The sequence below is a fragment of the Nelumbo lutea genome, chromosome 1 (genome assembly GCF_056320005.1).
Source record: "Nelumbo lutea isolate HS-2025 chromosome 1, American lotus-T2T, whole genome shotgun sequence".
Taxonomy (NCBI): domain Eukaryota; kingdom Viridiplantae; phylum Streptophyta; class Magnoliopsida; order Proteales; family Nelumbonaceae; genus Nelumbo; species Nelumbo lutea.
The window spans coordinates 209,444,070-209,470,225 of record NC_142684.1 but is presented as its reverse complement, the minus strand read 5'-3'; the positions used below and the strand labels follow the sequence as shown (position 1 = coordinate 209,470,225).

The window sequence follows — 26,156 nt, the reverse complement described above, 5'->3', positions numbered from 1 at the left end:
TGAATAAAGCACCGGGATAGCAGTTTCATTGGATAAAATACATGGTAGAGTGGGCCTGGGGATTCATCACTGCGTAGAATGCTGCAAAAGTATCTTCTAGTTCGGCCCCACCATTAGAGAAAGACAATAATATACTATATAATACATAAAGCATAGCCATGAAAAAATATATATCAAGAATTTAGCAGCCCGAGAGCCTTCAACGTGTGTCTTTGTTGCTGTTGCTGCTGATGTTCCTCTTGCTGTTGTTGAGCAGAAGAATCACACATGCCCCAACTGGATTTCAATTTGTCCATTCGTCCCTTTGCTTTCATCCTTGAAGAACTGAGAGAACCTTCAACTGCAAAATTCAAGGAATTCACAAGTATAATATGATTTCCATTTTGATTCAAACTGGCAAGGCACCGAAAAAAGAGAGGATATAATAAAAGATATCTGGAACCCCACTATAATTTACAACTAAGAACGATGAGAAGAGAATAAAAAAACCATCACAATATGGAGGAAACATGCAACAATACCTTGCCATTCCCATACCACTTTTGACTCGCCCTTTACCAGTTTTGGGTACTGATCCAAACGTGAGTCTTCTTGCACCAACTCCTCAACCTACAACAAAGATTTGAATTGATCACCAAGAATTCTTAAGTGAAAATATGAATATGTAAAAACCAGTTAAGTCATAGACTGTAGAAAATAACACCATATAGGCAAGCCTCTTAAGGTCATACAAGTTAAAAGGAGTGTAGTGTCGCAGACATTCAAGAGTGTGACAAGAAAAAAATTGTGAAGCAGGTTACTTCAAAGCAACAAAAATCAGATTCTCCAATTATGCAGAACAAAACTACATCTTAGAAGAAAGGAGGATTATAGCTTGCCAGTAGAGTCTCCTGCTGGTAGTAGCAGAGGCTTGGGTTTGAATGCCACCTTCATCAGGGCAACAATGTCCACACTATAGGATGCTAAATCCGTTCCATTGTATAGTATGTCCAGTTCAAGGTGGATTTCCCACATTTTTCTCAAATATTGATGAAGCCATTTTCTTACTTTGCTTATCTTTTAACATATTTATCAAACAAATTATGGCGTGAACCAAATCGGCAAAAATGGATCCATCATTGTAAGAAATTTGAAATTGAACCATTCATAAAAGGCACTTTTTAGTGAAACAATACAATTGTCAGCCAAAGGGCCTCCACCGTAGAAAACAAAACAGAGAACTGTTTGACATATCAATGTAATAATGCTCAACTCAATGGAGCTCACAAGAATGAAGTACAGGGAAAAGAAAGGTCTAGGACGCAACAAATAGCTTCTACCATACAGAACAAGATGCAGTTTCAGAAAAGTAAATGAAGAAAACAGCAAGAATGAATGGACCATGGTGAACTATGATCCCATAGACTATATATAAAAAGCAAAACCTCTTCAATTTTTTTTTTATCAGAAACGATAACTTTCATTAGAGATGAATTAAACTGAAATACAGAAGTCAACCCTTATTAGAAAAGGTTGATCCAATAAACATCAAACATTACAGCACTGCCAAGTAAAGTCTCTCCCTTACAGTCCCTTGTTTTGCTAGGGCATCAGCAAAACCATTTGCTGATCTCCTTACCCACTTGAAACAAACACCCACCTCCCTTGTTATGCTAAGTATTTCCCTTGTCAGCTGTCTATATTGCCAAATTCCTAGCTACCCTGACTGCATCCACCCAATTACCAATTTGGAGTCTCCTTCTATCTCAATCTGCTGTAGCCCCAATTGTTTGGCCAGTTCTACACCTTGATGTAGTGCCAAGATTTCCGCTCTTAAGGAATCTCCAACTCCTACTGGACCTGAATACGGAGCCATTGTTTTGCCTTCATTATCTTTGAAAAACACCTCCTATACCAGACGGGCCCAGATTACCTATAGAGCTTCCATCAAAGTTCAGTTTTACCCTTTGTTGTGCCGGTGGGGACCAAACTTCCTGTATCATAGCTTTGGAAGTAGTAGTAGTAGTAAATGCCACAATACCCCAACTTCTATATATGTCTTCATCTGAGAAATCCTTAAAAAGATCATTGGATTTCGACCAATGGATAACCTTAGTAGTTACTCCTTCCACAACCTCTTCCTTGGATCTACAACTACCTTTGAAGATCCTATTGTTTCTTTCCTCCCACACTGACCACAATACAGTAGTTCTAGTGGCTCTCCACATAATTCTTCCACAAACCATTGGTTGCCTGCAAAAAGCTGGATTAAAGAGCTTCACCATGCTCGAGGAGGGAGTCCATCTGCAGCCAAAGAGAGAAGAGAACCAAAACCAAATAAAGGACAAAAAGAGGCATGATAATGGTAAATGTGAAATTGTCTCACCAAAACCCAAATAGAGACAACAAACATGGAGGGAGAGGAACATATTTGGCCTCTTTTTTCTGCAATAAATCCAAGGTGTTGATTTTTTGGAGTGCCACTTCCTAGCAAAAGGCCTGAATTTTTGGGGGTACAAGGCTACCCCACACCTCCTTTGAAGGAAAATTCCCTACAAGGCTAGAGGTCTGAAGCAAAATGTTATAGAAAGAAGAGCAATTGAAAAAACCAGAAGGGAAAGGTTTCCAAATTCTGCTATCTCTACAAGACTAATCAAGAAAGACTTCCCCTAACTGAATGATCAAATCATCAACCATCCCCATTTCAGAATCCTTTAGACCTCTTCTCAAGCCCAAATCCCAAGAGTTATCAACAAACACTGAAGAGATCATTTTTCTTTTGTTTTATACAAGGAGTAAATAGAAGGAAATCTATCTCTAAGGGAGTTTTCACCAATCCAAACATCTTCCCAAAACAAGACTTTATTTCCAGTGCAAACATCATATTTGGAATAAGGGAGCATAAGAGGCAAAATACCTTGAATAGCTTTCCAAGGAGAAAGTGAAAGGAATGGTGGGTAGGAAGTAACCCAAGGGTCAACTGGGAGGGTATGAAATTTCAATGGAAGCTGAAAGAGTTGAAAGTAAAATCAAAGAATGGAATATTCGTCATTTTGGGAGGCTAGAGGAAAGAAAACAACAGTTGATTAATCAGATTGAGGAGTTAGATGCAAAAGAAGAACTAGGCTCGTTTGGGGAAAGGGACAAAAAGCTTAGGTGGGAGCTGAGGAAAAATTTGGAGGATGTGCTCTTCAAAGAAGAAATTAACTAGAGGCAAAAGTCCAAACACAAGTGGGTAAAGGAAGGTGATAGGAACACAAAATTCTTTCATGCTATAGCCAATGGTAGGAGAAAGAAGAACCTTATCTCCAAGCTAGTGATTAATGGTGTAACATTAACCCAACAAAATGAGATTGAAGGGGTTTTTGTGGACCATTTCAAATCCATCTATAGAAGACCTATGTCTAGCAGATTACAGATTGAGGGTTTGGAGTGGCCTAAATTCCCGAAAGAATCGAGGGTGTGGTTGGAAAGAAGTTTTGAATTGGAAGAAATAAGGGTAGCCACATTTTCTATGAATAGATCTAAAGCACCTGGTCCTGATAGCTTTACAATGGCTTTTTACCAAGACTGCTGGGAGATATTTGAGGAGGATATTCAAAGAGTGTTTTCTGAATTATTTGAAAGAGGGGTGATCAATCCAGGTCTAAACTCTACCTTCCTTGCTCTGATTCCAAAAAAGGGAGAAGCTTGCCACCCTAAAGAGTTCGGGCCCATTAGTTTGGTACACAGCCTTTATAAGATCATTGCTAAGGTGTTATCTCGGAGGATTAGAGAGGTGCTACCCTTAATAATTTCCCCGAATTAGGGTGCCTTGGTGAAGAATAGACAAATTGTGGATCAAATCCTAATTGCAAATGAGAGTGTGGAAGATTTCAAAAGAAGTGGGAAGAAAGGTTTGGTGTGCAAATTGGATCTCGAAAAGGCATATGACTTGGTGGATTGGTCATTCCTACTGGAAGTCTTAGTGTCTTTTGGATTTGGACAGAAGTGGTGCAAGTGGGTGAAAGGATGTATTAGGACTTGCCACTATTCCATTTTAGTGAATGGTAAGGTGGTAGATCACTTCCTGGCTACTAGGGGCATTAGGCAAGGAGACCCCCTTTCTCCTTTCCTTTTTACCCTAATTGTTGAAGTCCTAGGAAAGCTCATTGAGAGGGTAGATTCTAGAAACTTGGTGAAAGGCTAGAGGATAGGGAGGAATAGGGTTCCAGTAACACATCTACAATTTGCTGATGACACAATTCTTTTTTATGGTGGGGATGAGGTAAGTTGGGCTGGTAATTTAAAGCAAGTGATCAATGTGTTTGAACAGGTGACTAATCTTAAAGTGAATTTAGATAAAAGCTATGTGATTGGCATTAATTTGAGTGAAAGTGAGGTGGAGGATAGAGCCTGAATTTTGGGTTGTGAGATTGCTCAATGGCCATTGATCTATTTGGGGCTGCCACTAGGGGATAACCAAGCAAAAAGAGTTTTTGGAATCCAGTGATTGATAGATTCACTAAGAGGTTAGCATCTTGGAAGAAAAATTACCTATCCATGGGAGGCAAGATAACTTTGATCAAGTCAACACTGACCAATCTGCCAGTTTACATTATGTCGGTGTTTAAAATGCCTAAGGGAATATGTGGGACTTTGGAAAAGTTAATGAGAGATTTCTTATGGGAACCAGGAGAGGAGAAAAGGGACCATAGAGTCAGGTGGGATATAGTTTACCAAAACCAAAAGTGATGGTGGGCTTCCTTTAGGTAATTTGCAGAAAAAGAACGAAGCTCTATTGGGGAAATGGCTTTGGAGGTTGACTTTGGAGGGATAAATTGTAGGCTCAAGTTGTCTTCAGTATTCATGGGCAAGCGGCAGATGGCTGGGACTCGGGAGTATCAGCTAGGGCTACGAGAGCTTCTCCTTGGAAATCCATTCATGCCTTACTTCCTTCTTTCCTTCCTCTAATTAGGTATGACTTGTGCTCCGTTAACCTCGTGAAATTTTGGGATCATGTTTGGGTGGGAAGCACTCCGTTGAAAGAGCTATTCCCTTCTTGGTATTCTTCATCACGTTTTAAAAATGAGCCAATCTCCACTTTTTTGACCACTTCTAATTCAATTATTGACTGGAACTTGGGCTTTAGAAGGGCCCTTAGAGACTCTGAACTGAACCTTATTTCTGACCTACTAAAAATAATAGATGAGGTGGTTATTGACCCCTCTAGGAGGGATAGTAGGATTTCGGTCCCTTCTCCTTCGGGTGTCTTCTCTTGTTCCTCTTTCTTCAAAGAATTGGCTCATTCCCCACCTGTTTTTGGACTCCCATTTCCAGTTTTGGAAGTTTGGGGTAGACCGATCCCTCCCAGAATTTGTGCTTTTTGTTGGGAAGCTTTCTTTGAAAAGTGTAACACTTGCGACTTACTTCAAAGAAAAAGGCCTAATTGGTTTTTATCCCCACACTGGTGCATCCTTTGTAAGAAGAATGGTGAGACTTGTTATCACTTACTGGTTTCCTGCCCATTTGTTTCAGAGATCTGCTGTTGGTTTTTCTATCTTTTTGGTTGCAGGTGGACCCCCCCCCTCAAATGCACAAAGCCTATTCCATTCTACTACTGTTAGGGGGTTGAAGAAGAGAGGGAAAATTCAGTGGAGATGTGTAAGAGCAGTTGTATGTTGGACAGTTTGGGAGGAAATGAATCAATGGACCTTGTTGAGTTGGTCCGGTTTGTTTTTATTTAGTTAGGAAGTTGTTGGGCTTTAGGCCCATTAGTTTATGTTTTTTTAAGTTGTGACTGTTCAGCTTTTAGTAGCCGCCCTACTAAGGGCATCCTTGTAATATCTCATCTTTTTAAGTTAAGTATAAATATAATGAGAGGGAGACGGCTAGGGTTAATTTTTTCACAATCCTGGTTGACTTCCTACTCTCTTCTTCTTCTCCTTTCTTCTCTACTGCTGAAATCTTCATCTTCCCCCTCTTTCCTTCACAAGAAACTCGACTAAATCTGCAATTAGTGATCTCTACTTGGTATCAGAGCAGGTCGAAGGTTCCTTGAAGTTGTTCTCTCATGCAGCCCTAGATCGACCGACTGCATGGTGATTTAAGAGGCTGATCGAAGCTCTCGGGTAAGCCCAATTTTTTTATTTTTTTTGGTGGATTTGTGTGCCATATAGCTGGCTTAGGGTTTCTCATCAAAATCAGGAAAAACTGGAGAAAAGGGAAGAGTCATGTTTCTGTTGGACTCTTCAATTTTGACCTAGGAAGTGGCGCCCTAATTTTTTAGGGTTCCTTGGAGTTTTTTGTAAGGGGCGATTCAAGTCCTGCCTGATTTGGAGGCTTCTAGAGAGGGCAGCTGCCTCTTCTCTCTCTTCTCCCGTCCCACTGAAAAGGAATCTTTTGTGGGAAGAAAATCTACGACACCAGAAAGGTGTTGTTGGTTCCAAAAGGTGTTTTGTTTGATCTTGCTGCAAATTTCACTTATTTTCTTTACATTTTTTGAGAAGCATGGAGAGCCACGGAGTTCAAAATAAGCCCGGGAGTGAAATGGGACCAGTGGATGGAGGTGCTAGAGACCCTTTCGGGGATGGGACCATTACTACATTTAGGTTGGACCCTATGGCAAGAGATTGACCATTTAGAGACATTTGCTTGGGAAACCACTAAGGATGCAACTACCTATCAGAAACATCTAGAGTAGTATAGAGTGTTTGAATTCCTTGTTGGCCTTAATCCTGAGTATGATATTGCACGACAACACCTTCTTTCCATGGACAGTGTTACTCTCTCCCAAGCATATGCCTTTGTGTCAGGGGAGGAGTGCAGGAGAGATGTGGTGATGAAAAACCTTATTTCTGATCAGTCTGCCATGATAAGTGTTGTGAAACCTAAACAAAGTGGCAGTGACATCAAGAAGGAAGATAAAAGAGATCTGATCTGTGACTATTGTAAGAAGCCTAAACATACAAGAGATACTTGTTGAAAGCTTCACCCACATCTTGTGCCGACTAGATTGAAAAATAAGAAGGGAAATGCGCACATGGCAGTTACTGGTGACATTCCGGCCCCTCCTACTACAGTTGCTATGGAGTCTGTTGCAACTACTGCAATAAGGGCTGAACTTGAGAGGTATGGGCTACTTCTAAACTAGCGGGATACAACCAGTTCCAGTTCAGCCGCAAGCGAACAACAAGGTACAGGTGGCACTGGTGGAGTCCACTCTACTTCCTTTGCTCACACAGGTAGTTCATACATCACTGCAAATTATGTTTCCACTTGAGGTATGGAGGGACCTCCTTAGATTATAGATTATGGAGTCTCAGAGCACATAACCCAGAGCTCTACTATTTTTTCAACTTACTAGCTCTGTTCTGGCAGAGATAGGGTCTCCACAGCTGATGAATCCCATGTTCCTATTGTTGGGAAGGGATCTGTCAAGATTACTGATTCTACTTCTCTACCCTCTGTCCTTCATGTTCCCAGATTGAGCACTAATTTGTTATCAGTTAGTAGTTTGACTAAGAACCTGAACTGCTCAGTAATTTTTTCTCCTGGTCGTTGTATTTTGCAGGATTTGGATTCAAAGAAGACGATTGGGAGTGGTCGTGAAGTGAATGGAATCTACCTCCTAGATGTACTTCCTTCTCATCAGAGTCATCATGTCAACAGGGATAGTGAGTCAGGGTCAGTGAGTCAAATTATGCTTTGGCATAATCGTTTGGGTCATTTACCGTTTTCATCTTTGAGTTTTTTGTTTCCAAAACTTTTTGAGTCTGTTAGTTTGTCAAGTCTGGAGTGTGAAAGTTGTCAACTTGGAAAGCATTGTAGACATTCATTTAAACCTAGTAATAAAAGATGTTATTCTTTTGATGTTATTCATTTGGATGTGGGGCCCTTACCATGTTCCTTCCATGGGAGGCTATCACTATTTTCTCTTATGTGGATGATTTCTCACGATACTCTTGGATTTACCTGATGAGATCCCACGATGAGGTACCATCCTTAGTGAGGAAATTTCATCATATGGTACTAACACAGTTTGGAACAAGAATAAAGGTGTTCAGATCTGACAATGCCAGGGAATATTTTGAAATACATCTTGCCTCATATCTGTTAGAATATGGTTTTGTCCATCAGAGCAGTTGCCCCTACAGTCCATAGCAGAATGGTGTTGCAGAAAGGAAGAACAGACACATTGTTGAGACTACAAGAAGCATGATGATCACATCTACAGTTCCAGTTCGGTTTTGGGGTATTGCAGTTCTCACAACAGTATATCTGATTAACAGGGTGCCCTCTCGTATACTTGGATTCAACACCCCATTCAGTCTTCTTTTTTCTCAGGGGGAGATGTTTCATATTCCTCTCAGGATGTTTAGGTGTGTCTGCTTTGCACATACCCTTGGTCCTCACTGCTCGAAACTTGATCCCAAGGCAAAGAAGTGTCTTCCTTGGATATGCAGAGAATCAGAAAGGGTGCTGCTACTATGATCCAGTCTCTGGGAGCCGGTATGTTACCATGGATGTCACCTTTTTTGAATCATCGTACTTCTTCTCAAAGAATCCTTCTCAGGGGGAGTGTTTTGGGGAAGTGAGTCAACAATCTATTCCTCTCCCAGTTCTAGTCCCTGTGTCTACTCCTGTGCTTGACCACCACCCTGTGGCACCTACCTTGCCACCTCCTTTGCATTTTGCTTCTCAACATTACTTACGACAGAGACTTCACAAGGAGGTTGATTCCACTATAGTAGAACTCACATCACTTCCTATCGATTCCTTGGAGACTCCAGATTCGGCTGCCATGGATTCAGATATTCCTCTTGGTCCCGCTACTGTTTCAGTTCCCATTGATCCTACTAACTCTGTTACAGATAACCTTGATCTCCCTATTGCTCTCAAAAAAGGGAAGAGAAAGTGTACTGCTCATTGTATTTCACAGTACTTATCCTACAGTGGACTTTCTCCTTCCTACCGTGCTTTTCTCTCCTCTCTAGATTCAGTGTCTATACCCAAGGGTGTTAGTGAGGCTCTCTCCAAACCTAAGTGGAAGACAGCTATGCAGGAAGAGATGGCAGCTTTGATTAAGAATCAGACATGGGACATTGTGGATCTACCAGAAGGGTACACAAGACCTATAGAATTGATTACTTAGAAACTTTTGCGCCAGTTGCAAAGATGACCTCTGTTCGGATACTTCTTTCTCTTGTTGCCTCATACTCTTGGCCCTTGTTTCAACTTGATGTGAAGAATGCTTTCCTAAATGGGGATGTGCAAGAAGAAGTGTATATGGATCTTCCTGCTGGTTTTTACAATGATATTGAAAAGGGAAAGGTATGTAGGCTTAAAAAATCACTTTATGGCTTGAAACAATCTCCCAGAATATGGTTTGACAGATTCAGACAGGCCTTGATTGCTTTTGGCTACACTCAAACTCAATCCGATCACACCTTGTTTGTGAAGTGAAGGGGATCTTTGGTGTCAGTCCTAATTGTTTATGTGGATGATATTGTTGTCACCGGGAATGATTTGAGTGAGATTGATGGTCTGAAAAAGAACCTACATAAGGAGTTCGAAATTAAGGATCTTGGAGAACTGAGATACTTCTTAGGCATTGAAGTTGCAAGATCAAAACATGGAATTCTTATCTCACAAAAGAAATATGTATTGGATCTTCTTCAAGAGACAAGGGAGCTTGGAACAAAGGCAATCAACACCCCTATTGATCAGAACCATAAAATCAATGCATCAGAAGGTGAACCAATAAAGGACATTGGGAGATATCAGACTTGTGGGTCAGCTGCTATACTTGTGTATGACAAGACCAGACATCTCCTATGCAATAAGTGTAGTAAGTCAATACATGCATGCTCCACGAGTCCAGCATTGGGAGGCAGTTGACAGGATTTTTGCTTATCTGAAGGGACACCTGGGCAAAGGCATATTGTTTACTGATCATGGACAGTTGAAACTAGAGGCTTATACAGATGCAGATTGGGTAGGATGCCTTGATGACAAGAGATCAACTTCAGGAGTGTGCACCCTAGTTGGGGGTAACCTTGTCTCATGGAAGAGTAAGAAACAAACAGTGGTGGCAAGATCAAGTGTTGAAACCGAATACAGGGCCATGGCACATGGAGTTTCAGAACCTCTCTGGATCCGTTCCTTGTTAGAAGAAATTGGTGTACAGGCAGAAGAACCTATGATGCTATACTGTGATAACCAGGCAGCAATTAACATTGCCCATAACCCAGTCCAACATGACCAAACTAAGCACATTGAAGTGGATAGACATTTTATCAAAGAAAGGGTAACTTCTGGAGAAGTTTGTCTTCCATACATTGCTTCTGATCTGCAGCTCGCTGATGTTCTCACAAAAGGTGATGCAAAGAACAAGCTGGAGCATGTTCTACGCAAGTTGGGAATGTGTGACATTTACTCCCAACTTGAGGGGGAGTGTTGAATTGGTCCGGTTTGTTTTTATTTAGTTAGGAAGTTGTTAGGCTTTAGGCCCATTAGTTTATGTTTTTTTAAGTTGTGACTGCTCAGCTTTTAGTAGCCGCCCTACTAAGGGCATCTTGTAATATCCCATCCTTATAAGTATAAATATAATGAGAGGGGGGCGGCTAGGGTTAATTTTTTTCACAATCCGGGTTGACTTCCTACTCTCTTCTTCTTCTCCTTTCTTCTCTACTGCTGAAATCTTCATCTTCCCTCTCTTTCCTTCACAAGAAACTCGACTAAATCTGCAATTAGTGATCTCTACTGACCTTTCATGGGAAAGAAAGAAATAAGGGTGTAATCATTGAATTAATTTCTATAAGGGTGGTTCATTGGGTTAAGACTTTGCAACTTTTTTAATACTATTCAGGAGGAGACATCATCAGGGAAGTGGAAAGAAGTGGCTTGGTCAGCTCCAAGGAAGGTTTCATCTAACCTAGTTTGGTCCCCTCGACCCCTCCAACTTCGGGGTTCACCAAACTAAACTTTGATGGTAGTAGCGAAGGAAATCCAGGCCCATCGGGTATAGGGGGAGCTTTGAGGGATGGAGAAGGTCGAATTATTGCATTGCATTCTGGTTCTATTGGATGGGGGATTCTCTTAGAGATGAAATATTGGTTGTTTTGGAAGGGTTAAAAAGAGTTCAAGAGTTAAATATCAGAAAACTGATAGTGGAAGGTGATTCTAAGTTGGCTATAAATTGGCTAATGAAAGATGATCCTAGTTTGTGGAAGTTTCTAAATGAGAAGAAGAAAGTTAGACAGCTCACTCAAAACATGGAAGTCAAGTTTCAATGGACTAAGAGGTGTGCCAATTCCTTGGCAGATTCATTGGCCAAACAAGGGGTGGGAAGAGTCAATTTTTTTCTGGGCATTATTGTAATCTGAACTGTACTCCTGGGAGGGTTAAGAGTTTTTACCCCTCCTTTTGTATCTTTCTCTATTAATATCTATTAATAAAAGTCTTTGTTATCTATCAAAAAAACACTGAGAGGCAAAATCTCTTCAAAGCCAAATAAAAGAATATTTCCAAAGGAAATGCAAGATGATGGAAGGGAGAAGTTTTATGCAAAAATTCCAAGAAGAATTTTATATTTTTATTGTTTTATTGTTTTATGGTTTTTGACTTTTAATATTTTCGGTGTGCCAACTGACCTGCAAAAAGACACTTTACTATTTGAAACTGATTTAAACAATCCCTATTTCTTCCTTTAATAATTCAAAATTTCAAACCATAGATGATTTACTATCCTCTCCCCCATTGATAAAAGGTATTCTGTTCATGCATTTTTTGCATACTAGTAAAAGGGCATGTGTTGCACATGATTTTCTAACATGCAAACAAGCAGTAAATATTCAATTTTTAAAGTGAAGCAACTACCATGTACTATGTATCAAAAAGGAGGACCATACATCCTTCTTAATTGCCACTGGGACTCAACAGTTGGGACTATGTGAACCTATAATTTAACTTTCTTTGAGATGCAATTTGAAAATGGAACTGTATAGCCTGCACATTCTAGAGAAAACATTTCATGGGAAAACAAATCGAACATTTCAAAAAAATAAAGAGCAATGTTTCATGATAGTAAAGTGTATAATAGAAATTGTTTATTTTTCTTTGCACAGTGATGACTCACAGGAAGCAAAACTTTTGCTATCTTTTTTCAATCTCACCAAATCCATGGTGTCAATGTGTCATCAGACTCAGACCAGACGGGAAAAAAAAGAATGATCAGTGGGTCATGGTTTTACCAGTTAACCAGGTGGGTTAGCTCATCAAGTAATCAGAACCCAGAAAGATCACTAGGTGACTAGGTCAACCATCAGGTCTGGTCCAAGTCTGACACCAATGCACCACATAGAAGGATTACCACAGCTAGGACTTTTTCATATTTCAAACAACATTAGAGGCAGAATCTGAAGACAATTAACAGGAAACTGCAAGTTGGGTAACAATTGAAAAATGTTAGTTGTTAAGGTTGCAGAGGAAAGGGGTTCATTTGTCAAGTATGACTGATTCCTGAATAAAGCATAGTACCTTTTTCCATAACAAAGGGTCCTTCCGCTCCCTTGGTAACAGTAGATGATCTCGCAGCTGAGAAGCAACCACCCAAGGTTCACCTTCTCTATTCAGGTTCTTTGCCATTATTGCATTCTCTTCAAGTATGTCACAAACCTAATTGATAAAAAGAAGTATGCCACAAACCTATAAATTAGCAGTTTTTCACTTTCCTTTTTCTTATTTGGATTAGTTCAAAAGTAGGACAAGAATTTTCTCTGTTCGACATGGATAATAATATGCTTTTATTAATTCATAGACTCACGGCATTGGTTGTAAATGTACATTGTGGTCCCTACTCACTAGTTTCAAAAATATTGCCAACAGGAATTTAGAACTTGCTCAAGATGATTAAAAAGAGACATACTAAGGAAGCTGCTAAGCATTTATGGATTTTTTTTATCAATACATTTATGAAATGTCTGGAAATGCTAGAATGAGGGCACACAAGCATTTCTTCCAGGAAATAGATAGATCATGCAGGATAAACAAAATATTGAGAAGTTATGAGAAAATGAAAACGCATAAGCAGAAATTAGAAAGACATCTGTTACACCGCACTATAGAAGAAAGGGCATACAGACATCTTTTTTGGTAAATTATTAAAAAGGATTAAAGCAATTGTATTAAAAGTAAAGAAGATATGATGTACAAGACAGACATCAACATCAAATGTACGAATCCATCCCAAAGCTGCAAATTTTTATAGCTAAATATAAGCTTCAGTGGTAACAATTTGCTAGAGAAAAAAGTAACAATAATACATAAGTTATATGGTTTTTATTTTTAACTTGTACATTTATCAAATAAATCAATTAAAAACTATTAACTACTATTTTCACTTCTATCTTGGCAACAGCTTGTGCCAGAGACCAGGAGACCCATGGTGCCCCATAACTTATTGCATGCCCCTTATTTACAGGACTGAAGCCCAACATTCTAAGGGCCTCATTTTAGAGACTTAGGGAGCCAAAAAATAGATGGACACTAATATTGCAACTGTGTGGTTTTACTGCAAACATTTGGATGGTGGAGAAATTCTCTTAAGTTCTGGAATTAATTTGAAAGTCAGATAGTTATAATCACAACTGGTCGGCATTGATAAAAAAAAAAAAAAAAAAAAAAAAAAAAAAAAAAAAAAAAAAAAAACAACAACAACAACTGATCATTTAGGACCTATCTTAGGTCAGAACAATATGGTGGATCCACCGAACAAAATATATGTTGCTTGTTATGAGGTTCCCAGACCGTGAGTCCTCTACCCCCAGACTGAAAAGTCTCTTTTGCTCACTATTTTTTCCAAAAAATCCAGTTTATAAGGGGTATTTAAGATTTAACTTAAATTTCTCACCAAGTCCATTGTTAAATGTGTCACTTGTTCAATCTTTGAACTTAGATTCCTTTTTAGTACAAATACAATATTTACTAATACATTCATTATAACCATTATTCAAGAAATAAAAAGCATGGGTTATTGCTTGGTGCAATGGGAAAATATCAAGCTGACATGCATGAAAACACAGGTTTGAGTCTGAGCAGACACTTTGTACAAATTACAAAAGTTGCCAAAGGTTAGGTCTGTAACCAATCAACCTAGGGGTGATTGATCATGGGCCGGGCCGGGTTTAGCACTTATAATAAGGGTTATAGCCCAGACCTGGGCCTAAAATATAAGTCTGGTCTCAGTTCTATAGGACCCAGGCTAAGGATGGAAAGTTTCCCCATCCCCACTGGGTATTTAGCTTCCCCGACCCCATCCTTGGCGGGGATGAGGGCGGGGACAGGAATTGATAGTGATACCCGACTGGGGTCAAGGATAAGGATGGGGAGTAAAATCCCTGTCTTGCCTTAACCCTGATTATATATATTAAATATATACATATATAATATTATTTATATTATATATATATATATATATATCAAAATGTATTTAATATATTTTAAAAACTTTTCCCTTATTTCAAGTAAATCTATTTTCTATAAAACCTTTTGTTTGTGCTGTTCAGCCGAACTGAGAAAAGAGGAATGTTTGTTTTGTAGCTGCAGTAGTTCGAACCAGGTGAAAAGAAGAAGAAGAAGAAGAAGAAGATGATGATGAAGATGAAGAGAACAGTCGAACATGATAGAATAAACCCTATCAGTCGACCCTTAATATGGATTAGCCTCTAATTAGTAGTACAAAGACTAAACTGCCTCCACTTAAGTATGGGACAGGAAGTCACTATTAAGACTGCACATAAGCACATAACTTAACAGAAATAAAATGACCAATCTACCCTTATTCGGCTAGCTCTAACACTCCCCCTCAAGCTGGAGAATATAGGTCATATAATCCCAGCTTGTTACATATACAGTTCACTCTCCCTAAGCTTAAGCCTTTTGTAAACAAATCTATCCACTGATCACCTGAGCCCACATGTTCGTTGCTTATCTCTCCAGTAAGGACCTTCTCCCTCACAAAATGGCAATCAATCTCTATGTGCTTTGTTCTCTCATAAAAAACAGGGTTGGATGAGATGTGGAGTGCAGCTTGATCGTCACAGTACAATTTCATAAGTCTATCCATGGAGAACTCGATTTCTTGTAGGAACTTCCTCAGTCATACTAATTCACATGCAGTGTGTGCCATGGCTCTGTATTCGGCTTCAGCACTGCTCCTTGGCACAACCACCTGCTTCTTACTCTTCCATGTCACAAGATTTCCTCTAAGAAATGTGCAGTAGCCTGTAGTAGATCTTCTGTTAGACACAGAGCCTGCCCAATCTGCATCTGTATACCCAATTACTTCAAGTTTTCCTCCTGGTTTGTACAATTACCCATGGCCTGGAGCTCCCTTCAGGTACCTTACAATTCTAAGAATTGCATCCTAGTGAGGTATCCGAGGGTTTTGCATAAATTGGCTCACCACACTGACTGCAAAGGAGATGTCTGGTCTCATGATAGTCAAATAGTTCAGCTTCCCCACTATCTGTCTATACCTTCCAGGATCATCAAATATTTCCCCTGTATCACTGCTCAACTTAGCATTTGGTTCCATGGGAGTTTCAGCGAATTTTGCACTTAACAGTCATGTTTCATCCAATAGATCAAGAACATATTTTTTTTTGCACAGGTTTACACCTTGTCTTGATCTAGAAACTTCCATACCCAAGAAATACTTCAATGTCCCAAGGTCTTTTGTTTGAAAATGATTTTGCAGAAAGACCTTTAATTTATCAATCCCCTATTTGTCACTACCAGTTATGACAATATCATCCACATAGACCATTAATAAAATCTTTCCGGCTTCTGAATCATAGCTGAACATCGAGTGGTCAACCTGGCATTGTTTCATTCCAAAATTCTTCACCACTTCACTAAACTTCCCAAACCAAGAACGAGGCGATTGTTTCAATCCATAAATTGCCTTTTTCAGTCTGCACACCTTACCATCCTCCCCCTGAGCAACAAACCCAGGTGGTTGCTCCATAATTACCTCCTCCATAAGGTCACCATGAAGGAAGGCATTTTTAATGTCAAGTTGAAACAAGGGCCAGTCATACATAACTGCCGGGGAAAATAAGACACGGGCAGAGCCAATCTTAGCCACTAGAGAGAAGGTCTCCATATAGTCCACTCCATACAACTGTGAATAACCTTTAGCAACAAGTCTGGCCTTCAGACGCTCCACACTACCATCTGACAAGTATTTAACAGTATACACCCATTTACAACCCACAACATGCTTGCCAGGCGGAAGAGTAGTGAGCTCCCATGTGTGAGTATGCTGAAGGGCAAAGAGTTCTTCCTCCATTGCCTGCCGCCACCCAGGTGAGCTAAGAGCCTCTCGAACATTTAGGTATAGAAATAGATGACAATAGTGAAACAAACTGACGATGTGAAGCGGAAAGGCGAGATACTGAAACAAAATTGGAAATGGGATGGAGGGTACAACTACGTTTACATTTTCGTAAAGCAATGGGAAAATCAAGTTCTGAAGGTTTAGGAACAGGAGCAACAACAGGATCCGCAGACAAGGTAGAAGCTGGAGGAGGAGTCGATGTCTGTCGATGAGTATACATGTGCTGGATCGGTGGTCGTTCAGTAGGGAGCTGCACTGGAGGAGGTGAAGGGTCAACCCCAACTAGAACACCCGGAATGGGATCACTGACTGGAAGAGGAAGAGGAAGCAAAGGTGGAGACACAGATACTTCAGGTCCCGAGAAGAAGGGGACAGACTCAAAAAAGGTGACATCAGGACAGACATAGCACTTTCGAGTAATGGGATTGTAACACTTGTACCATTTTTTAGTCTAAAAGTAGCCAATAAAGACACACTTAATAGAGCGTGCATCCAGCTGCCAAAGATACGAGGTGTTAATGGAAAGGGAGACAAGGTGGGGAACAAGATAGAGAAGGGAGACCGATCATGAAGAATGAAGGAGGGCATCCAATTAATAAGGAAATACGCAGTAAGTACAACATCACTCTAAAATCGTTTAGGAACACTCATATGATGAAGAATAGACCGAGCAGTTTCAAGGAGATGACGATTCTTTCGTTCAGCCACCCCATTTTGTTGAGGAGTGGATGCACATGAAGTTTGATGAATGATGCCATGTTGTTCTAAATATTGTTGAAAGGAAGTAAGAAAGTATTCATGATCGTTATCTGAACGAAGAACTTTGATTGGAACACCAAATTGTGTATGTATTTCAGCATGGAATTTTTGAAAAATGGAAAATAATTCACTCATTTCTTTCATTAAATAAATCCATGTCATCCTTGAACAATCATCAATAAAAGTGACAAAATACTTGTAACCATTATAAGACTCTATTTTAATTGGGCCCCAAACATCTGAATGGACCAAAGCAAAATGACTCAACATATGACTTTCAACTCTAGGACTGAAGGGAACACGACGATGTTTCTCATACTGACACGATTCACACTGTAAAGACAACAAATGACTCAAAGACGGGACCAGTATCTTGAGTGCCTTGAGAGATGGATATCCTAGTCGACAATGCCATTATAGAGGAGTGAGTGAAGTCTGAAGTGCAACTCCGTCAAAGTAATACAATCCACCAACCCCATGCCCTACACCAATCTTCTTCCCCGTCTTGAGATCCTGAAAAACACAAAAGGAAGGGAAAAATGTAATAGAGCAATTAAGAGTCTTGGTAAATTTACTAACAAACATAAGATTGAATGGAAACTTAGGGACATATAGAACAGATGATAAAGAAAGAGAAGTTGTGTCAACGTTACCAACACCACAGATGGGAGAAGAGGAACCGTTGGCAAGGGTTACAGTTTGAGATGTGGAAGTTTTAGAGAGGGAAGAGAACACACCTGGAGTCCCGGTCATGTGATCAAAGGCTTCAGAGTCAATAATCCAGGGAGAGGGTTTGGATGACAAACAAGCTATACCTGAGTGGGCAAGGGTGGCAGTAGTATGTTGTGAAGTAGTCTGGAGGAACCGCTCATACTCATCACGCAGTACACTCACCATCTCCTTCCCGGAAACAGATGTAGATTTGGAAGGAGTTAGATCTGCCTGTTGGTTATCACTGACATCAACCCCACCAGCTACTACATGATTGGCCCATGTAGAAGGAAAGCCATGGAGATCATAACAAAAATTCACCGAATGTCCGCCCCTACCACAATGGGTACACTTCCTTGTAGAGTTACTTTTTTCCTTTACCACGACCTCCCCCTAAGTCACGACCACCACCACGACCTCCTCGGGAGGCATGTCCTCCCCCTTTAGTAACACGTCCACCTCCTCTGGCTATCACAAATGCTGATCTGTCAGACTGTGTGGGATTCTCTGTACTCTTCTAGGGTTTTATTCCCTGGCTGCAGATCGAAATACTCCTGATAGAGCTGATATACCCTTGTAGTATTATCCTGCCCAGAATAAAGCTTCTTGGCATGTTCCCATATGTCCTTAGTTGTATCTAAGAACATAAAGTTGGCACTTATTTTGGGTTCCATACTATTCCATAACCATGTCATGATTTGGGCATCTTCCTATTCCCAGTCATCAAACCCTGAAGAGTCAACAGGTGGTTTATCTTCCTTCACATGCTTCACTTTCCTCTTTGCCTTGAGAGAAACTTCCACTGACTTGGCCCATGGTACATAGTTCTCACCATTAAGTTTGATGGAGGTCATTTGGACATTTAAAAAATCAGAGGAAATCATGACACTCGATTTCTGTCTCTTTCCCTGCCACCAGAAGTCCAACCTCTAAACCCTAGAAGTTGCTGCAGGAATCTGGGTTGTGTTGCAGTCTTCTACCCCAGATTTCTCACACCAGGAAAAAAAAAACGAAAATAAAGAACTGAGAAATATATGTTGAGGAAGTTGTAATTGACTGTTGTCAACTTGGCTCTGATACCATGTTTGTGTTGTTCAGTCGAATTAAGAAAAGAGGAATGTTTGTTCTGTAGCTACAGTAGTTCGAACCAGGAGAAAAGAAGAAGAAGAAGAAGATGAAGATGAAGAGAATAGTCGAACATGATAGAATAAACCCTATCAATCGACCCTTAATATGGATTAGCCTCTAATTAGTAGTACAAAGACTAAACTACCCCCACTTAAGTATGGGACAGGAATTCACTATTAAGATTGCCACATAAGCACATAACTTAACAAAAATAAAATGACTAACCTACCCTTATTCGGCTAGCTCTAACACCTTTAATTTAAAATTTTGGGGGATTCGAATCCCCAATGGGGACTCGTCTCCATTGGGGATTGGGGACAGTGTCATTTTTACCCTCGACAGGGATCAAGGTTGGGGATAGGGATTTGTTTCAAAGTCGGGATCAGTGATGGGGAGAATGGTCCATGCCCCAAACCCGCCTCACTGCCATTCCTAGCCCGGGCTGGGTTGGGCTTTGGACCTCTGCCATCAAATAATGAAAACATAATTATTTATAAAATTTTATATTATATGATGTGTATTACATGAAAAAGAATTGTTGCATGGACACACGTTGGCTGGGCTTGGTTTGGCTTTGGGTCTATGACACAAAAAATAGGATATGGTTTTCAACACATGGTTGTCTATTACTTCATTTATATAACAATAAACAACTCTAGGGAACAAGTTATTGTCTCATACTTGAGTTGACTCATGTGTCAACTTGCGGATATATATAATATATTAATTTTTTTATATAAAATATTTAATATGAAAGAAAATAACACATATTTGTATATATAATATGTAATATTATATATTATTAAATATATAATATATATCGTGGACTGAGTTGGGTTGGGTATTTGGGCCAAGCTGAGAATGATCACCCCTAATTCAACCTCTCCCAAGACCCCATATAGCTTGGACCAACATTGCACAATGACCCTTTGATGTAGGACAAGGTGGGAGGGTCCTAAAGTTCCAAATCTCATGGTGAACTTTATGAGTTGAATGAATGGCTTTGGGTGATTAAGTATGAAGAATAGAGATGGAGAAGCAAGTACATTGCTTGGTATACACCAAAGAATGAGTAAGAGATTTAGAAAGAAAGAGAGGAACTCTTTCTATTAGAGTAAATATCAAAGAGAAGGACCATTTGGAAGAAGAAATATTGGAAAAAAAAAAAAGAGAAACACTCCTGAAAATGACCAGAATTCTATAAACCAGATTCTACTTCATCAAATTAATCCTCCTAGCAATTACTGTGACCTAACATAAGAACTTGGATGTCCCTCTTTAGACTCCGATTTGGACTCGAAACAACTTTGTCTAGGTGCTTTAGAACTAACACAAACTGATAGGTAACTCATAGAGACACTAAAAAAGGATTCTAATTCCCGAAACAGCTCCAATCCTACTAAAACTAGTAAAGAAACCCAAAAAAACTACTAAAAATGATAAACTGCGATTTTACTATAAAAAGTAGTTGCAGAAATTACCATAAATAGCAAGTCAAGATTACCATAGCTAGTAATTTTGTATTTACTAATAATAGTAAATCTTTAGAAGACTTAATATGGACAGTGTGGGAGGAAAGGAATTCAAGAATCTTAAAGACAAGGCATGGAGCAAGGTAGACTTGATAGAAAACATTGTAGTTAGGGCCGCTTATTGTGTAAAGACATTGAAAAGTTTGAAGAGTTCACAACATATGATATTCTAAGGAGGTGGTCTTGGATAGCTTCATCATCAACAGCATGGCAAATACCAATTCCTTATCACCCAAATTTCTGAAATTGGTGAAGGAATTGAAAAACTGATTTATTTTTCCATGGATTCTTTCCTCTTCCTTATCTGCACCACCCTTGTTCAAGAAACAAAAGTGCAGCACTCAATGAAGTTCCTTGTGATCCAGGGTGGGGACTGGGTACAGTTCTAGCCTCCAGATTATTGTTTCTTTTCTTTTCTTTTTTTTCTTGCAGGAAGGATTTTCCCTTAGAATCAAATTGTGTTCCTATGCTTGGCAGCCCAAGATTTTCCTGTTGCACCAAGCAATGGCCCTAAATTAAAAATGTTATTCAGGAAATATCTAACTAAAAGCATTTTCTCTTTCAGCACACTGGCAAAAGCATGGATTGTATGCATGTATAAAATATAGTTAACTAAAGGGTTTTAGATGTAGAGTTGAGGAGAAGGGGGGAGGAAGAAACATTTTCTATCTACTTTATCAAATTTTCAACAAAACAAATCTAAATATAACCTTATATATCTAGTGCGAAAGCATCATAAATCTGTGGATCTCCCTGGTCCTGGGAAGAATTTGTATCAAGAACACAGGCAACAATCTGTAACTCCAACTCCAACTAGTCAGCAGTGGGCTGGTATGTACCTTTCCTACATTCCAGAGATGGAATGTGCTTATGGTTCTATTACCTGATTACTTGTATTTTAACTATAATCCAAAAAATTTATTGTAAAATCTCCAGTAGATACAACTTGCATATCCAAAAGTGACTGTGAGAAACTGTTTATATTTCAGTAAAAATAAATATTATTTTTTTGAGAGACTTGTAAAAATAAATATTATTTCTTTCACCAGTTCAAATAAAGTTTCAAACATGCTACTTATTTGGGAATGGCACTCAACATATTGAATTACAGTTAAAGCTATCTACAAAAAACTTCTTGTTTAAGGTTGGTAAGGAGTTGACAAGGCATTTTTCACACTAAGCCAGTAAGTCACATATTTAGATTTAGACTCTCCTGTCAATAACATTTCAGATAAAGACCCCAACCTTTATTTTAAATGTTAAAAAATTACAATAAAATCTTTCCAACAAAAAAAGACAGGTCAAGACCCCTAAGTTAGGATGTGAGCCATAACATATTTTCCAGTTGTGATTTCAACTAAATCTTATAACCAAGAAAAACATTGCATACTTAATCAGGTTTTCCCTCTAACAAGGATGCACTCCTATGGCATTTCACAAAATTAGTTTGTGGATATTATAAGGAAAAACTTCAAAACAAACTATCTATACCTGTTGGTAAAGCTGTTCTGCTCTGCTCGATAAATATCTACTCCTACGCACTCGCCTAAGTAACAACACCAATAAGGTTATGAAACCTACAAGCTGTAAAGCTTAATAATGTTAAGATGTTTATATGTAGACACACAATCACACAACAGAGGAAATTTCAGAAGCTTTATTGAAGTAGCATACCAATGTAGAAATGGGCAGTAAATACAAAGTGTTCTCCAAGATCCATTGCCGGATGTAACAGAGGAATGGTTTATAGCGCTCTGCCAGCCAGTCTGGACATTTTAGTTCTTTAACCCTATAGGCAGCAGAAAAAGAAGAGGAATGAAGTGACACAACCAGTAGAAGGATCAATAGTCTTTTAGTATTTTAAAGCAACAAAGATAAGAAAAATATACCCATTGGAATCTCTCCTTGTTTCCAACAAGCTTTCAACAACTTCTAGTGCCTTCTGTTTTGTATACACAAAAGAATCATTACTCAAGCCAAAATTTCTATTCAAACGATACCCATCAAGTTCTTTCCATAACCCCATCTCCTGAACCTGAAAGAATAAATTGTAGTTGAACTACAGATATCAATATTCACTAATATATATATATATGGATGAAATTCAAATGCTAGTTTCGAAAACAGACCCAAATTGTCCCTGTTCCATCACACAAAAACTGCACATATGTTTCACAAACACGTAGTTGTACCCATTCCGACTGCATTTGATAATATTGCAATTAATAGCTAGAAAAATGAAATAGAAAGATAAGTTCATTAAGTATTTTCTATTGTCACAAAGTAAAGCACTATGTCAGGAAAAAAAATATGATTGCAAAAGGACGCACTAGTTTCTTGGCTGTTTGATTAATTTCTCCATCCTCTACACATAACCTTCCATGTTTTTTGTATCCATGAAAACATTCAAGCTTGCCTTCAGAACATTCTCCATTATATGGACAAGGTTCACAGTCATCTGAAACAGGTTTCATTGGTTATGAAGGAAGACCATACAAGTATCATCACATCATAACCAAAAAAAAAAAAACTTACAAAGATCATGATAACTACAATTTGCTCAAATTTTAACTAGAATATCATCTTAAATGATAAAGAGAAAAGCAGCCAAGAGGCCCATATGACAACAACCAATACAATGAAGTTTAAATTGAGAAATCAACGAGTATATAACAAGTCTGACTATGATACCGAAAAGGTATCAAACCTAAAAAACTGATAACCAATCAACCAGTGTCATCCAATTTGTAACCAATCAACGGATATTCATTGAAGTTCACATGGATTTGTGATTGGTTAAAGGTTTCCAGGTATCATACTAATTCAGTATAATAGAATTTGTCATATTTAACTGATAAAACATTGTTAATCAGAAGTAATGTACAGTTTGTAATTACATTTTGTATATTTCAGTTTTATATATGAAATAAGAGCCTGGATATTGTTGTAGACTTGTATACAATGACCATGAAAAATATTGCTCTCCACAAAAAGGAGCTGCACACTTCTACTTTGGATTATAGGGAAATCACTGAAATCCCCTCAGTACGCAGTGTAAACATCTATGCAAATGTCATATATTGATTCCGTTAAAACAAGCAAAGAGTGTTTGTCGATCACATAAATAAGAAATCTACTTTCCCTTTTAAGATTAACTTCTCAACTAGCAAAGGAATATGAAGAATGCAAAACTGGGAAAAAATATCCATACGAGTTAGAATTTAAAAGAAAAAGAATGGTTCTTTACGGTCAGTTTGAAAAGAGTACAAATACATATAAAATAATACAAAATGCAAGGTTTTGCACTCTACATATTTGTATTTGTACTCCTTCCAAACTGAGCATTATCAGATTTCAATTACTAGTCGCAGACTCACAAATAGAAAACACTGTCCACAAAAACCCATAGTACCAATACCAATTGATCCACAGTACTAACTATCAACTTTTAGTGTGCCAAGGCTGCAGCATATCAACCACGAAATCACGCTTCTAAGTTTCTAACCGAGCAGAAAAAAATTACCCTTGTAACTCTGAGTAGCTATGAACAACTGAATAACAACTATAAACATACCAAGTAAGAGCAACCGATCAATCAAAATCATCCATTTGTTTAAATAAATTATTCGAACATTGTCTTCGGGAAGTTCAAATTATAAAAGAAAGCCCCAAATGGGGAAGCCGTGTAATTTCTATATAAGGAAACAAAAACAAGGAACTCACCAGAAACTGAGTCTTCAGAAGCTCCACCGCTATCGCAAAAGGGTTTCGATTGACGATTGAGGACACTGACTGCGTAGTTACAACCAATGGCAACTGAGAGAGCAATAGAGACGACGGCGAGGAGCCTTAAAAACTCCTCTTTGGAAGGAAAAAGGTCTGGCGATGGTTCCGTCAAAAACCACGCCAATGGAGAAGACTCATGATTGGGGGTTTTGTGCAGTGATTTCCGTCGTTTTGGGGTGGAAGCCATTATTTCCGAACGAACTCTAATGCTCTTCGAACTCTGACGCCATGCGATTGAGAGTCTGAGACGCCCCTGGAGGCTTCAAAGGCCTTAAACCTTTTTCTTTTTTCTTTCTTGTTTTCCAGTACGTGACGTTCGCATAGAGATTGTTTGGCAACGATTGGCCGTTGCGTCTAAATAATTTCTCTCCCCTTATAAACCGACTGGCGATTCCGGATCTGCTGCATCGTTTATTTTCCTGCGTTTGCTTGTGGAGTTGTTGTGAGTCTTGTGACAGGTTTTCAGTTTCAGACAATCCGGATCTGCTCGTTAACGCTGGAATCTGGGTCGGTTGTCGGATCCAATGGAAATATGACATCTGTCATTCAAATTTTGTAACACTACAAATACATGAAAAAATAGGTTGATGGATTTTCCTTTTAACCAAGCGCTCTAGTGTTAGATGGATTTCTACAACGTGAATTGTTTTTATTGTTGTACTTTCAAAAATAAAACAAAGCTATTTTGTTTGAAAATTGATTATTTCTTAGAATTAAAATACATTTAAAATGTCGGGCTGCATATGTGTGTTTTTGTTTTCAAAACTGAAACTAAAAATGTGTTGTTGAATATGGATTCAAAAAACATGTTTTCACCTGATTATTCAACATCATGTTTCATAAATCATATAATTTCAAAAACCTGTATTATTGTTTTGAACAAAATCATTTTGTTTTCCCTTTTGGTAGGAATGCTTTTTGTATAACAAACATACAATGCAATGCAATGGGCAATCCTGTTAGAGTTTTAGCTAACATGGCGAGGTTGCAAGTAGCAATTAGGACAATACACCAAGGTTGGTGAAGAATTTCTAGTCAAGCCAAGTTGTCGTACAAAATGTAAAGCATGGAACAAACCAAAAGCTTTAGCATTCGAAGGCAATCTAATCGTTCGACCATATATGAATTCCCCTTTAATAGGGATCATGGTCGATCAGAAGTCCAATCCTATTTTGTCGGATTCAAATGTATTCATTTGGATTTTCATGTTTGACTGGCTCCGTTTAGGGTCACCTCTATTGGATTGTACTTTTGTATATTTTTTATATTATTTTTTTTATAAAAAAATGTATATATTTGATGAAATAGTTGAAAAAATACCTTCAATTTTTGTTTTTTCTTCATCTAAATTGTTATATTTACTTTTAATAAATTATTGATAAAAAATAAATCAGATCGGATCATATTCAGACATCCAACATCTTTATCTAATTTGAATCCAAATCAATAGTTGTGAAATCTGATCGGATCTTCGGATCAGATTGCATCAAGCCTATAGTTTATTGAATTGGACTCAAAAATACCTTATTCGAATCCGATTCGATACGCTTGCATCCCTATCGCTTTATGATTTTGTATGATAATTCCAACAGTAGCCTATGAGGGGATGAAGCACCATCAAAATTCATCTTTAGAAACTCCATGGGGGTATCCAACCAAATGGTTCACATTCATTTGTATGTTCATATGCCAAAGAAGGGGTTGGATAGGGGGTAAGGGTTCAAAGATATGAGGTGTTCAAATTTGGATCAGAAACTGAAAACCAAACCAAATAAGTTAATTCGGACATTGGTTCGGTTTTTTCTATGTTAAAAAACCGATTTTCTGTTTTGGTTCGGTTTGTTTACAAAAATTAAAAGAACTGAAAATCGAATTACTAT

The 26,156-nt window shown here is 38.6% G+C and overlaps 1 protein-coding gene across 1 annotated transcript; it reads right to left on the bottom strand.

Moving 5' to 3' along the window:
- Positions 1–24,740, bottom strand: LOC148880721 (Man1-Src1p-carboxy-terminal domain protein). The gene is made up of 9 exons (XM_088962721.1): positions 24,214–24,740; positions 22,821–22,948; positions 22,620–22,691; positions 22,380–22,525; positions 22,165–22,279; positions 21,982–22,074; positions 12,499–12,636; positions 522–609; positions 1–340 (listed from the first exon to the last, which is right to left on the bottom strand). Exons 1-9 carry the CDS (start codon positions 24,461–24,463, stop codon positions 174–176), a joined length of 1,197 nt encoding a protein of 398 aa, XP_088818847.1. The 5' UTR covers positions 24,464–24,740; the 3' UTR covers positions 1–173.
- Positions 24,741–26,156: the final 1,416 nt, after the last annotated feature.